Below are 14,495 nucleotides of genomic sequence, written 5' to 3'. Positions count from 1 at the left end.
CTTAAATCGGTTGGCTAAGCCTAAACTAGATCTATGGTCAATCTCTAAGAGGCGAAATTTGGATCTCAGTTCATTCAGAGAAAGAGATCAAATTTTATCATTTGAGAAACTATTTAAAGATTTATTAAGATGCTCAAGAAGGGTATCATTATCCAAGGCATTAGGAAATGAACGAAGAATGGTAGCTTCATCAGAAAGACCATAAAATGTCTGCAAAAAGGATCAATCAAATAAGATAAAACAACATGATGAATGAATGCAAGGAAAGGAGAAAAGTAACATACCATAGAGTTGATTATTAGCTTGCTGAAGACTAGAGATTTTACTCTTGTACGAAGAAGAATCAATTTCTAATTGTTTGTTCTTCTCACGAAGACCTTTGACTTCAGTTTCCAGTTCCTCATTCTTTGCACGAAATTGAAGATTCTTCTTTTCACGAATTTCGCGTCTCCTCTCCAGATCTGAGGAAACAGCGAAAGAAGCTTTTCCAGCCTGCGAGAAAATGTAAAAAGTATTAAAATAGAAAGAGATTTTGAGTTACAATAATGAAGAAGTAAAAAGACGAAAGCATACCAGACTATTAAGAGAATGCAGGAAGTTGGGAGTCACCTATCTAGAAATTCCGCGAAGAGAACTGTCACCATCCAATAAAGGAACATCGCAAATAGTGGCGAGAGCTTTGCAGATATTAGAGAGTTGACTATCTCCCATTCCTTGCCAAGAATCAGAAAAGATGCCAGAGAGCTTAGCCATAGAAGATTCAGATGGAGAATCTTCATTTGCAGTAAGATCATCATTATCCTCATCATCCTCATCACTCTCGGAGTTTTCATGAGAAGGAGTATTTGAAGGAGACGAAGAACGGATTTTTCTATTCTTTGAAGGAGAAGCAGTTGGTTTTTCTCTGCGAAGAGCACCTTTGCCTTTATCACCAGTCTTCGCAACATGGGCAGGCTCTTCTATTTCAACAATAACCTTCACACACAGATAGAAATAAGAAATAGAGGCAACAATATATTGTTTAAGATCATAAGAGAATATTTCTTACCTCATCTGTGTATGAGAGAAGAGCTAACAAGGTACTAGCCTTACCAGTCCTGTGGTAGCTATCTTTCAGTTTCTGGATCTGTAGAATGTCGCAAGAGTCAGCGAACAAAAGAATAAAGATAAATAACTGTAAAGTGGGCGAAACTGGAAGAAACATACCTATTTCTTCTTCTAGGTCCAAGAGAATACCCAAGGTTGATAAGTAGCGAGATTCTCAGGAAGAACATTTGACCCAGCAATGTAAGGTCCTTTCAGCATCAAGGGAAAAACGCACCATTTATCATCTTTGGATTGGCGAGGGGTTGTGTTCTTACCAGAGTGCCAATCAATGTCTTGCATGATTATTTTACCTTCATCAATATTATCTTTCCTTTTCAAGCGAATACCCCAGCGAGTATTCTATTTCTTCATGGAGATCAATTCATAATTCTCAAAGAAACTCGCTACTGCGTAATTTTCAGCGATTATCTCCAAGTCTGCGAATTTAGGATCCCTAAGTTCTTTAGAGTAAAGAGATCCTTTACCAGCACCACAATTGGCGAACTCCAGCATCAGACGGATGCAATCCCCACTTAATTGAAAGATAGATCGCGAGAAGTTTGGATGGGCGAGAATCTCATAAAATAAAGGAATGTCAGGGTTATAAAGAGGAATGGGGAGATCTGCGAGAATTTAACCCAGCGAAACTATGATTATCTGATCATCACAGTGTTGATCAAAAAAAAATTTAATAGAAAGAATTAATTTGACACTTTCACCAGGAATGGTAGAAAGTGTAAAACCTCTCTCGTCGAGATCTTTTTAGGTTTCCTTAAAAGTTTTCTCATGCTTTTGACCGCTTGGAGGCATATCTGAATATAGAGTATGGGAATGGATGAAAAGTAAGAAGATTGAAGAGGGAAGAATTACAGTAGCAGAACTTACGGAAGAACAATAGAGTTGCAGAGATGAGAGAGTAAAAAAGGAAGAGAAAGTAAAAAGAAAATGGAAAGAAGAATATATAAAGAAGATTTTTTTACTCGAAGAAATAAACACCATTAATGTGAAAAGACGTGAGTGGTTGAAAAGCAGCGGTTACAGAAGACGTGTCAAGAAATATATGGAAGAAAGGATACATGTGATAAATGCAGAATATGAAGAGATGGACAGCTGCTGCATTTCTCACATCGTTCTCTACTTCGCAGAGAAGATATCAGAAGAGGCAAGATGTAGGATCAGAATCTCGCAGCAATAACGCCTTAGCGAAATTATTAACAACACAACACAACAGTGTCGCAGAACAACTTCAGAAACGAAATAATAAACGACGTCAGCTAAATCATGAGAAAATGTGATGGTCCTGCGAAAATTTGGGAGTTTACGAGATTAACATTTGTAAGGTTGCGAGAATGTCGCAGGCCATATCCGAAAATAAAGGACAGATTAGCTGTCATCCACTATGTAATTCCTTATAAATAGTCGTTCAGTTGTAAAGGAAAAGAGAGAGATCTTTTCTGAGTGAGAAGCAAGTAAATAGGAGAGAGAAAATCTAGAGCAGTGGTTATTCTTGATTCCTTTATCTTTTCTTGTAAGATTGTTCAAAGATTCATCAATAAAATTAAGATTGTTAATCAAAAATGAGTTGAATGTTAATTAAATCTTGTGAGGGGTGTAGTGTAGGATTTCCTGCAACTACAAAGAAGAGAGAAGAAGAAAGAAAAGAAAATGAAAGAGAAAGAGAAATAAAAAGATCCTCAACCTTATCGATTGCTTTGGAGTTATCCACAGGAGTGCCCTGAGAAGAAAAGTCAGTTGCTTCGATAATACCTTAATGTGAAATGACCAATTTACCCTTCACCTAAAAAATAGACATCTTCTTTATCTGATGTCCGAATGACACGTTGGAGTAGTCCATTCCACGTAACTTTTCGAGACCTATCCAATGATACTAGTTTCGTATCTAGATCGTTGTTAGATTAACTTCTATTAATTAAGGTTCATCTCTAATTAATCGAGTCATTAGCGAATTAGTCATCTCTTGAATATTGCTAGACCAGTCAAATAGCGTTGACGAGCTTGAGGGTCCTTACATTCTCCCCACCTTATACATTTTCGTCCTCGAAAATCAAACCACCCTTCTGGTCTTCAAAAACTCCCCACCTTATAGAATAATTCCATCTCTTGTCTAAGCGCAAAACAACACGAAACAAAGCACGAACCTAAATGGCTTTATACAACTAACATTTGTGGCTCTAAGTTCAACTATGCTGATCTAAATTCTATCAAATAAAGAAGTCTAATTTTTCTTAAACCAATTTCTATCTTATTAGATATCTGTCTCTAACTTCCAGGAAGAATCCTACGAATCTTTCTAAGTGAACTTACATTTATTGATTTTCCGGATTAAACTATAACATACTTCTATGATCGGTCGTCTCTGAATGCAGTTGCCCTGTCAAGGTTGGCCAAGCCCAACAATGCCTTCCTACGAACAGAGAAAACACAACCTTCGTTATTCCCCAGTGCTGGATTAACTAAGTGTTAATTTATTAAGATTAATTATTCTCCAAACTTTATTATCTAAAGTTATTGGTGTACCCTACAACTTTTACTTAATTTCACATACAAACAACCAAACAAGCAAATCAATAAATCAAATAAATCTTTTAATTATTGGTAGCTTTTAGTGATTAAAATTTATCTCACAAACCCAACCAAGTTCTAAACTAGTCAATTTCACTAACCGACACTGGCTAATTCTATTGCTTTTCCCATATAAGATCTAATAATGAGCTCTGATACCAACATTGCAGCGCCCCCTAAGCTAGCAGCTCACTAATCCAAGAGATTAACTAAATAAAGAGGCATTGAGAATCTAAACCATATACTTAAACATCGTATTAAGAAATCTGTTATAAAACTTAACCCAAAAGCTAGCCCCGCTCTGAATTATATATATACAAGAACTCCTCTCAAATGATACATGTACAATAGTCATATGGTTTACAAATAGAATATACAACGTAATAACATAGCAGAAGTTAACAAATTAACGGAGTCAACTCCTCGAACTTTCGCTGCGCAACTCTGATCTGTCTCTGAAGCTGAAAGTGGGAATATGTGAGCACATCATCCCTAAAAGGGGTGCCCAGCAGGAATAACATTTAACTTTAAAGAAATCATGAGCAAGATTTGGAAAACAATTCATGTTTTCCCAAACATCAAAGTGACTAAGTCACTGGAAATGCACAAACAATGTATATGTACAATCTCCTTATTCAAACAATATATATTAGTGATGTCGGGTTTTTCCACACCTACATAGTTATATTGATGCCAGGTTTTTCCACACCTAATAAGCATAAAAGCTGAATTCATGTAGATATAAATATGAAGGAGCGTATCATATATACCACATGTGGAAATTCTCATTTCCCATAACAATTCATAGTGACATCAAACATTATAAGTCCTTTCCAAATAGTGGAAAGATTCAAAGAATCAAATGAAAAATCATAACACAAACTAAACAATGCATGAAAAACACAAATTAGACAATGCATGAGTTTGTTAAACATAAACTTTTGTAAAAGAAACAATAATGGTTTCAGAAGAGTTAAATGTATTCCCACCTCTTTTGATGACTAGCCACACCTACCTCGAGATCCACGATCCACTGGTTCGTCCTTTGAATCGATCGTTGTTAATATAGACTAACTGTTAATCATATAAGAAGTCTAAGAATCTAGCCAAAAGGCTCACACAAGGCTCATAACAATATCCCATATAATTCTCTAGTTATAAGCTAAGTGAATTATGCAATGGTTCCAAGTCATTTATGGTTCTACACCTTTTATTCTCTTACTTTCGTATATCTAAAGTTTACTAGTTCAATTAGATTGGTTCTATAGTTCATTAGCTAAATCTTATTAATATCTACAACTTGTAAAAGAAGTCAAAGACTAATTCGGACCATAAGGGGTCCAAACATCAATCTACGATAACTAGCCTAAGCCCAAGTCTGCTAACAAGCTCATTTACATAAGGTCTGGTCTTTTTGGTCAACTAACAGTCGCTAATGGTCAAACTGATGGTCAAGGTCAATTAACAGTAAACGTCAGTCAATAGGGTCAAGGTCAGGTCGGGTCTAAAGTCAAAAGAATCGGTCAATTGAGTCAAATCGGTCAAAAGAATCAACTCGGTCAATTAGACTAAGTCAAGTGAGTCGACTCAGTCAGATATCCGAGTCAGGGACAAGCTAGGTCAGTCAGGTTCTGACTAGGATGACTAACAGGCTTAAAACTCAAAAACATAAGTTTATACAATCACTATACATTCTATTCATTCAACTAAAATTGAATAATTCAATACAACTGTAATACAAGTTTTACCTTGAACTGCATTTGCAGGCTTTCACTAAGATCACTGCTAACAGAACTACAATCAACTTCTGCTCAAACATCTCATAAGCACACTCAATTACAATCACTTCATCACCACCAGCAACTCAACAACAACTCCATTACCCTCATCTCCTACATCATTCTGAGTCCATCTCAAAAATACACTCACACCCCCTACCATTTCATTACAACAACACCAGCACCTATAGTTTCTACATTTCCATGAGCCACTGATATCCCCTGAAACTTCCAAATCTAAAATACTAATCTGAGCACCACTAGCTCAGTGCCAATAGCAACACAACACCACCACCAAATCAGCCACTGCCTTCTCTATCACAGATTCATAATTCCATCGAAACCCTGTAAGTTCAACATAAGTCTAGACCATGTATCACAGTTCCATAACATCACTAGCTACTCCACATATTGAACACCAACAGCTTCTTCAGACTTAAACCCCATAATCCATAATTCTTCTTTTACAAATCCATCTCAATTTATCAAACAAAACCATCAACAAGTCACAAGCATAACAGTTCCATTTATTCACATCTAAACTTAAATTAAACCTCTGTGGAAACAACTCTACTTCAATTCTGATGAAACCCATCCAAGCTTCACATATTTAAACTCAATTCTCATAAAAAATATGAACATAAATAAACCCTAAATTTCCTTCTTCTGTTGCTTCTTTAGAACATCTTTTCTTCAAAAAACTTATCTCTTGTTCATGGACAACAACATGCCCGCATCTGCTGTTCCAATTCCATAATTTGAGGTTCATAAGAAATCTCTACTCAAACCCCAAGTTACTGATTCCTCTAATCATCACCTGAAATATGATTTCACCTAAAATTCTACCTCCTCTGTCCAATTGACACAATACCCGTCTTCAAACGTTCCTCTTGAGCATCAAGTTCATCTTCCACTTCTTCATCTGAATTTTCATACGAAACCCTAATTCAAATTCCAATCTTCAATGCTCTGATTCACACTCCATACTTACATATTAAACCTCAAATCGATCAATCCCAACTCTAATTTCTCAGTTCCTCACTCAAACAACGATCCATAGAGAAAACCCTAGTTCTCTTCTCATAACAGCACACAAACTTCTCCATCCCAATCTCAATCAACCATAACAATCTCACCTTCAACATCTGCATACCCACATCAATTGATTCTCTCAAAACGAATCTCACGCTCATCTCTCAACGTCGGCAGAAGAAGAGCAGAGATGAAAAGACGAAGAAGAAAAAGGAAGAAGAGAGAAGAAGAAAGAAAAGAAAATGAAAGAGAAATAAAAAGATCCTCGCCTAGTTAGCAATGCGGGATTCGGCAAACGTACGGAACGGCAAACGTACGAGTATTATACGGTTTTGTAAAATCCAGATTCGGTCCAAAATTCGGTCAACGGGACGTGATTCGTCACTAATTCGGAACGGCATACGTACGTGTATAATTCGATTTATAAATGTGAGTTCGGCTCTGAAAATTCGGTATCTATATATAACAAATAATTTGTATTTATAAGGTCATAGACCAATTTTTATGCATATGTGTGAGTTATTTAAGGAAAAAATAAACTCAATATGAGATATTAATAATATATACAACATTAGTTATCCAAAAGGACGTCGTATGGTGGTTTAGATGCTTGGTTAGTGAGTTTGAGATCTCTCTCACCTTCACCTTCAAATCTCTTCAGTCGTTTTTGTTTCATAAAAATTACAACACGTCTAATATTCGGTCGTGTATGTTCGGGAGGCAGTAAAGCCCAAAAAGTGGAGTCTTTGAAAAGTAAAAGCTAAAGAATTTATGGCGAATTAAGCGGACGTATCATTCGGGATACGTAAAATTCGTGAACGATTCGCGAATAATCCGGGAATGCCACATAATACGCGACTTGGGTTCGGAGTTGCAAACGTACGCCAATAAGACGGTAAAATTCGTGATACGGAAAAATTCGCGAATGATTCGTGAATCATTCGCGAACTTACTAACTAGGGATCCTCGGCCTTATGATTGCTTTTGAGTTATCCACAGGGGTGCCCTGAGAAGAAAAGTCGGTTGCTTCGATAATACCTTAATATGAAATGACCAATTTACCCTTCACCTAAAAAATAGATATCTTCTTTATCTGATGTCTGAATGACACGTTGGAGTAGTCCATTCCATGTAAATTTTAGAGACCTATCAAATGATACTAGTTTCGTATCTAGATCGTTGTTAGATTAATTTTTATTAATTAAGGTTCGTCTCTAATTAATCGAGTCATTAGCGAATTAGTCATCTCTTGACTATTGCTAGACCAGTCAAATAGCGTTGACGAGCTTGAGGGTCCTTACAGTTAGAACCAAATCCTTATTGTGCCGATATGTACATTTGAAGGTATTTTCGAAAAAACCATGTAGTTGTGTACGTTTGTGATTGGGAAGTTGACTAGGAATTATACAAAATAGAGTTAAAAAGTAAGTTGCAGACTCAAATTCGCGTAGACATATGTGAAATAACCTTAGCCGGGATAGCCGAACCTTGTAAATATGAAATACATGAAGAACAATTCGGCAAGGAAGAAACTATTTTTCTTAGCGGAACCTTGCAGTTGTTTGACATTACACTAGCTTCGGCTAAGTTGAAAAAGTCTCCACCATGCCGAGTACAACTATAAAAAATATTATATATAAGTTAGGCTAGGAAAAACTTTGTCCTGCTAACTGAACCTAAGACTTCAACTTTAGGCGCTAACTTCAACTTGAAATTTTGGCCAAGACAATGTTGGAGTCAACCAAGAAGAACATCGTTCTGTTATCCACAAAACGCAAAGTCGGTAAATTAAAACCTATCTCCCACTAGCCGAACGTATGAATTTAATTATTGGATCCTAATTTCTAGCTTGATAGTTCGGTTGATAATATATTGTATTGGACCAAGCCGAATATTACTGTCACCCCCAAAATATAAATTCGGCCGAAGAACGAATTCTGATTATCTGTTTATCAGTTTTTCTAGCCGAACTTAACTCTAACCTCCATTAAGATGAAGTTCGGCTACATGTTATTTATTTTTTCTAACCGAAGTTATATCATACCAACTCAGCTTTAAAAGTTCTCACTTTCACCAAATTTTAGCTTCAAGCAACAAAAACTCATTAACGAATACTTGGTTTGCATTCCTCAGAGTTATCACTCGAATCACTCATTTTGAATTCAAGAATCTTGAAACCTAGTTTTTCAAACGGTTTTTCCAAAACTCTTGTTCTCCTTCCTCTAAAACTAACACTAACTCAAATCTATTATCTAACTCACTAATTTAATCTAAAACTTACAATGAAATTATAACGGGAAATCAAAATAATTATTACGCCCAAAATTATAACGGAGATTGTAACGTTTCTCAATCTCATTGCCGTTAAAGCTGACTCAATATATAGCCGTTGTGCAATATCTGGTAACGGCTAGTTTCCCTTTTATATCCCTCTTGAATTGAATTAAACCATTCTCTCTTTCCCAATAAATAAGAAATCCCATCTGAGTCTATCTCGCTCTGACCTAAAATTCGAGTTCTTTCTCTGTTATTTCATCTTCCCCAAATCTCTTCTCCTCCAAATCGTACGGTTTCAACTTCAACCTACAGAGAGAAAGAAAAAAGGAAACTTTGTTAGTTCATCAAATCAAAAGGATCTGAATCTGATTAGTGCTCTGCTAATTGATAACAATCAATCTCAGAATTCGATTAGTTGTACTAGTCTTTTTATATATTCTCAATTTATTCTTCTTCTACTTCAAGAAACGTGGTTGAAGATTTGTACACAGAGAGAAAGAAAGTTGGATCATCGAAGCGTCCGATTAGTTCTACTGATTTATTTTTATCTATCTCAGATATATCTATCTACAACAAAGTAAGTATCTTTATCAAATTTGGGAATGAGGGTTTTAATCTATTTGTACTGATAATCACTCTCGGTGTTGGTTTTCATTCTTGATTTCCTGTTTTTACCTTTTCCACATTGAGAATTAGGGGCTTCATTGAGTTCTACTGTTAATTTGGAAATTAGGCCATAATTTATCTGTTCTGATAAGTAGTTTTCATTTAGTTGTTTGAAATCTTGATAATAGGTTTCATCTGGGTTCATTAATTTTATTCCCCAAATTGAAAGTTAGGGTTTCAATTCAGTTCTTTTGAGAATTACTTTTAGATTTGTTAGGAAAGTGTTTTCTGTGTTATATACTACCTAATCCAAATTGGGAATTAGGGTTTCAATTCTTGTATTTGGGTTGTTAGTTGGTTATGTATTGGGTCTAATTCCAACTATGGTTGATTCTTGATGAACAGGTACTGTGATCTTATATATATATTCTTATTCAAAATGAATGATCTAATGACCAAATCATTCGCAAACTATGTTGATCTGAAGAAAGCAGCATTGAAAGATTTAGAAGCTGGCCCTGATTTTGATAATCTTGAGATGTCTGGAAATCCTCAAATGGATCCCAACTTTAGTGACTTCTTAGCTGAAGCAGAGAAAGTAAAAGAGGAGATGTCATTGATTAGAGACATTTTGGGTACAATCCAGGAAGCCCATGAGGAGAGCAAGTCCTTGCACAAATCTGATGCTCTCAAGGCTGTTAGACACCGCATCAATACTGATATCTTGAATGTTTTGAAGAAGGCGAAAATTATTCGGTCTCGCATTGAGGATTTGGACAGGGCGACTGTTGCTAATCGAAGGTTGTCGGGTTATGCAGCTGGAACACCTCTTGACAGAGCAAGAACTTCAGTTACAAATGGTCTTAGGCAGAAGTTGAAAGTGTTGATGATGGAATTCCAGGATTTGAGGCAGAAGATAATGGCTGAGCATAAAGATACAATTGGGAGAAGGTATTTTACGGTTACCGGAGAGTACCCAGAGGAGGAAGTGATTGAGAAGATCATATCTAACAATGGTGGAGAGGATTTCTTGCAGAAAGCAGTTCAGGAGCATGGAAAAGGGAAGGTCCTTGAAACTGTTGTGGAGATCAAAGACAGGCATGAGGCTGCCAAAGAGATTGAAAAGAGTCTATTGGAACTTCACCAGGTGTTCTTGGATATGGCAGTGATGGTAGAAGCTCAAGGTGATCAGATTGACAACATCGAGCATCATGTCACTAACGCTGCACAGTACGTGAAAGACGGCAGCAAGGAGCTTCACCAGGCCAAGGGTTATCAGAGAAGCAGCAGAAAGTGTATGTGCATCGGTTTGGTATTACTTCTCATCCTTATTCTTATCATTGTTATCCCCATTATCACCAGTTTCAAGAGCTCCTAGGAATCTACTTGTACTGCTGTATAAATGAAAAGACAAGAAGATATTCAATGTGTTGTTTTCCTGTAGTAATTCAGTTTATTTGTTTTCCTACTTATGTCTGGAGTTGTGCTCAAGCTCCTTGCAGAAAAGGAATTAGATGAGTTCTTTCGAATCTTTGTTCTGACGCATTGTATCAATTTCAATTAATGAATATCATTCAATTTGTTCTATCTTACATTCTTATTGTTAGCAATGGAATCACAAAACATCTTATTTTTTCCTGTTTCGTGCACCGGGCTTGCTGAAGTAGTGAGGTTGCTTTCAGTATTTGTGCCTGCCTTGCAAATATTGGATAGCCTGTGAATGCTGGAGTATATCTAATGAGAAAAATAGTGTTTTCTTTTTTAGTAGTAAGTCTGGAAATACTGGCACCACAATTGATTTCTGGCACCAGTAAGTGGCTCCTTGGAACATCATTCAAACCAACCGGAAGGAATTATTTGCTAGAGATTGTGCTACTGGATTCGCGACCTGATTCTGCAAGGGTAAGAAGGTGGGTTATTGTTGAAAATGTTTACCACAGACTGTGCAATGTGCATCCCCCTCGAGGATAGTCTATGTACGACATCCCAGAGGTTGCGACTATAATGGCACGCTAGTAGTTATGACATTCAGCTACATACGCTAGTAGTTAATGAACTCTCTAGCAAATCATTGAGAGTTCAGTAAACCATGATCAACAAACCAAAAACTGAGACACTGATCTTCAAAGAGGCGGAGGCATGAAAACAAAAAGTAGAAATTAACATTTAGTCCCAAATTTACTGGGCTTTGGACGTTTTAGTCCTACCCTCTTAAGCCTAGTACTAGATAATCCTAATTTACAAAATTATGAACGGGTTAATCCTTTTTCAAACGATTTAGTCCAAAATAAATTTTTATGATGACAAAACTACCCACCAACGATATTAGTTTCCTGATCTAGTTTAGTTCCATTATTTCAATTCTCAAATCGAGATACATCTTTATTTCTCAGCTTCTCGTCTCCGGAAAATTTGTCTCTCTTCCTCTCTCGAGATAAAAACGAATTATTATACTCTTCCTCTCTCGAGATCTATTGAAGAAGAACGTGGAGTTAATTGATGGAGCCACCGGAAACCATTGGAGGTATTCTAAATTCATAATCATTTTGAGATTTTGAAAAAATTCTGAACTTTTTTTTGTTGAGATTTTGAGAACTCAAAGCTCTGATTTCATATCAAATTTATTTTCTGATTCACAATCAATGTTTCGATCTGTAATCTTGGGATGATTGTCATAATTTTGACTCAAAAATTATTAAAAAAAAATTAAAAATTTTTAGGGTTCCTAATTGAATTTCGATCTATCTTTTTGTGTTGATTACAAATCTGATATTAACTACTTGCTGAGTCTACATATACTGTATAGGTGAGCTGGTCAGAAATCTAGTGCAACATACTTGATTTTAATATTTTAGTTGCCTTACAATCTCTAGAAAAATGTTGGACTGAGTAATTATAAAACTTTGTTGATTTGGTTAGGCTAATGAAGGAACTAATCCGTCGTTTGCAGATTCTGCTTAATTGCTATATACATTCATTTTTGTTGGTTAAACTTATAATTTAGTGATTATTCACAAAGCTTTAGTGCGTCGCACGAACGGTAATCTCTTGACACAGTTGTTGGCATGTTGCTTTAAAAGTTGCCATTAAACTCCTCAATTTGAGAGGTTAAGGCAAGCATGATGGACACTTAATATGTACTACATTTTTATCTCTCAATTTTTATTTGTTAGTTTCTATATTTGTAATAATTTTCTTATCTTTGTGTTTATGTAGTTTATACACCTTAAACCAGAACTTATAAATACATTTGGTTAATTGAACCAAATTACTGGGAGCACAGGCATCCGATCAACATATCACCTCCGACTGAGGTCAAAGTACTTGAGAAATGAAATGGGTCTTCTTTATTTCTTGGCGATATTGGCATCCGTGTAGAAAGTATAACATCCCTAAATTCTTATCCAAGTGGGAACAAGTTTGAAAGGCACAAATCATTTGGGTGTTAAGAAGTTTTGGACTTTAGTCCAACACATGAAAGCAAGCACCACCACTCACGAACAAAAAAAAAACTGATAAAGTGAAACAAATTGCTTTGTTTCCACTCAAGCACATTTCAAAAGTGTTGTTGGGTTAAGGAAATTAGTGGACGGCGTGGACAAATCTCCACCATAGTTCATTTGTGATGGTATGAGCAGTGGTTGATGGTTATGGTGTCATCTTGATGGTATCAAGAGAAGGACAAGAAGCCTATCCAGTACAAGCAATGGAGATGAATTTATATTATGAAGTCTTGAAGTTTGGTAATGGTTTAACAGCAACTACGATGGAGTCTGGGGATTTGGTTATGCTTATGCATCAACAGCAGATGCAAATGGAGACTTCAAGGAAGAATCAGTGAAAGGTGTTGGCTGATTTGAGTTGAGTGAAAGAAGATTTTGGAGATGGACTGTACGTTGGTTTGAATAGATTGCAAGGTTAATTGGCTGAACTGGTTGTACCTGGTGGGAGAAGGTGTTGTCAATGTCAGGGAAATCAGAGACGTAAGTGATGAATTGGTTTGGTCTGAAATGATGTTGGATGATGGTTGCAGTCGATGGAGTTAGGATTTGGACGAACTGAGTAGGCTGGTGTTGCGGCTAACTTCAGAAAGACTTTGCATTTAGAATTCGGCGGCAGTGATTGAATTGGGCTTGGAAAGTTGCTTGTACGGTCCAATTAGAAATCACAGCATTATATATATAGGAGAACCAACAGAGATAGAAATGGAGACTTGGCAGAGGCCGGTTTGACAAAAAAGGGGGGGGGAGTATTGATGTCGAGAAATGGATGCAAGTGGACAAGTAAGCTTAATTTTGAATATCTCTGTTACTTCTTTTAATTAAAAAGAGCACCTTTTAATCTACCCTTTTTACGAGTTAACAAATAAAAGAGCAATTTTTCTTAAACCAGAAGCTTTATCTAATTACCTCAAGAGCGTTAGTGAATATAATTTCTCATCTTATTTTACTTTAATCGGCTTAGAAATAGTATGAAATATGGGGCATGTAATTAGTATAGCTTCTTGACTTCTTGATGCATAGTTTAACGTGCTCTTCCCATTCTGATCTTAATGTGTACGTAGTTGTACACGTGTTGATTGTTAATGTGTACATAATTATACACCTTTTGATCGTTAATGTGCACATAATTGTACACCTACTGAATATGTAGGAAAGGCATCTGATTCCATTTTTTTGAATTTTGGTGAAGGGATGTGCCGACAGGCGACAGCCTCCTACGCAAGAATTGATTTTTTAGGAATGTACATGGAAATTAATAGAGGCTCCACCGCATCTTTTGGAGGTAGACTTTGTTGTACTTATTTGTGTCATTAAATTTAGTTGAATATATATGATGTGAAACACCAAATATTATTAATTAATGATTAGAGGCATTAAAGTTTGTGGTAAGATGCATTACAGTTGGGTATATATAGGATTTCAGACTCATTACATGCATTCCAACCTTATTTCTCTCCAGCTCATAGGTTTCATAATGTGGTTATTCTATTCTTTATCTTTTCCTTTTTTTTTTTTTTTTTGCATTCAATTCAAAGATACCACAAAGTTCTGTTGCTAACTCAGCATCAATTTTAAACTAACTGTATTCTAACATCAACAACAGATTAAAAAGGTTGCTAACTTCAAGCAA

The 14,495-nt window shown here is 36.1% G+C and overlaps 1 protein-coding gene across 1 annotated transcript; it reads left to right on the top strand.

Moving 5' to 3' along the window:
* The first annotated feature begins 8,956 nt into the window (after positions 1–8,956).
* LOC113313508 (syntaxin-related protein KNOLLE-like) lies at positions 8,957–10,949 on the top strand. Its single transcript, XM_026562291.1, has 2 exons — positions 8,957–9,333; positions 9,768–10,949. The coding sequence occupies exon 2, from the start codon at positions 9,802–9,804 to the stop codon at positions 10,738–10,740; it is 939 nt and encodes a 312-aa protein (XP_026418076.1). The 5' UTR covers positions 8,957–9,333; positions 9,768–9,801; the 3' UTR covers positions 10,741–10,949.
* Positions 10,950–14,495: the final 3,546 nt, after the last annotated feature.

Source organism: Papaver somniferum, chromosome 9 (genome assembly GCF_003573695.1).
Source record: "Papaver somniferum cultivar HN1 chromosome 9, ASM357369v1, whole genome shotgun sequence".
Classification (NCBI taxonomy): Eukaryota; Viridiplantae; Streptophyta; class Magnoliopsida; order Ranunculales; family Papaveraceae; genus Papaver; species Papaver somniferum.
Note: the sequence above shows the minus strand (reverse complement) of the source record. Positions and strands in the feature narration are given on the sequence as shown.

Bases quoted from the DNA above. Each gene is read 5' to 3' on its own strand.
- LOC113313508 (XM_026562291.1), top strand. From the start codon at position 9,802: ATGAATGATCTAATGACCAAATCATTCGCAAACTATGTTGATCTGAAG.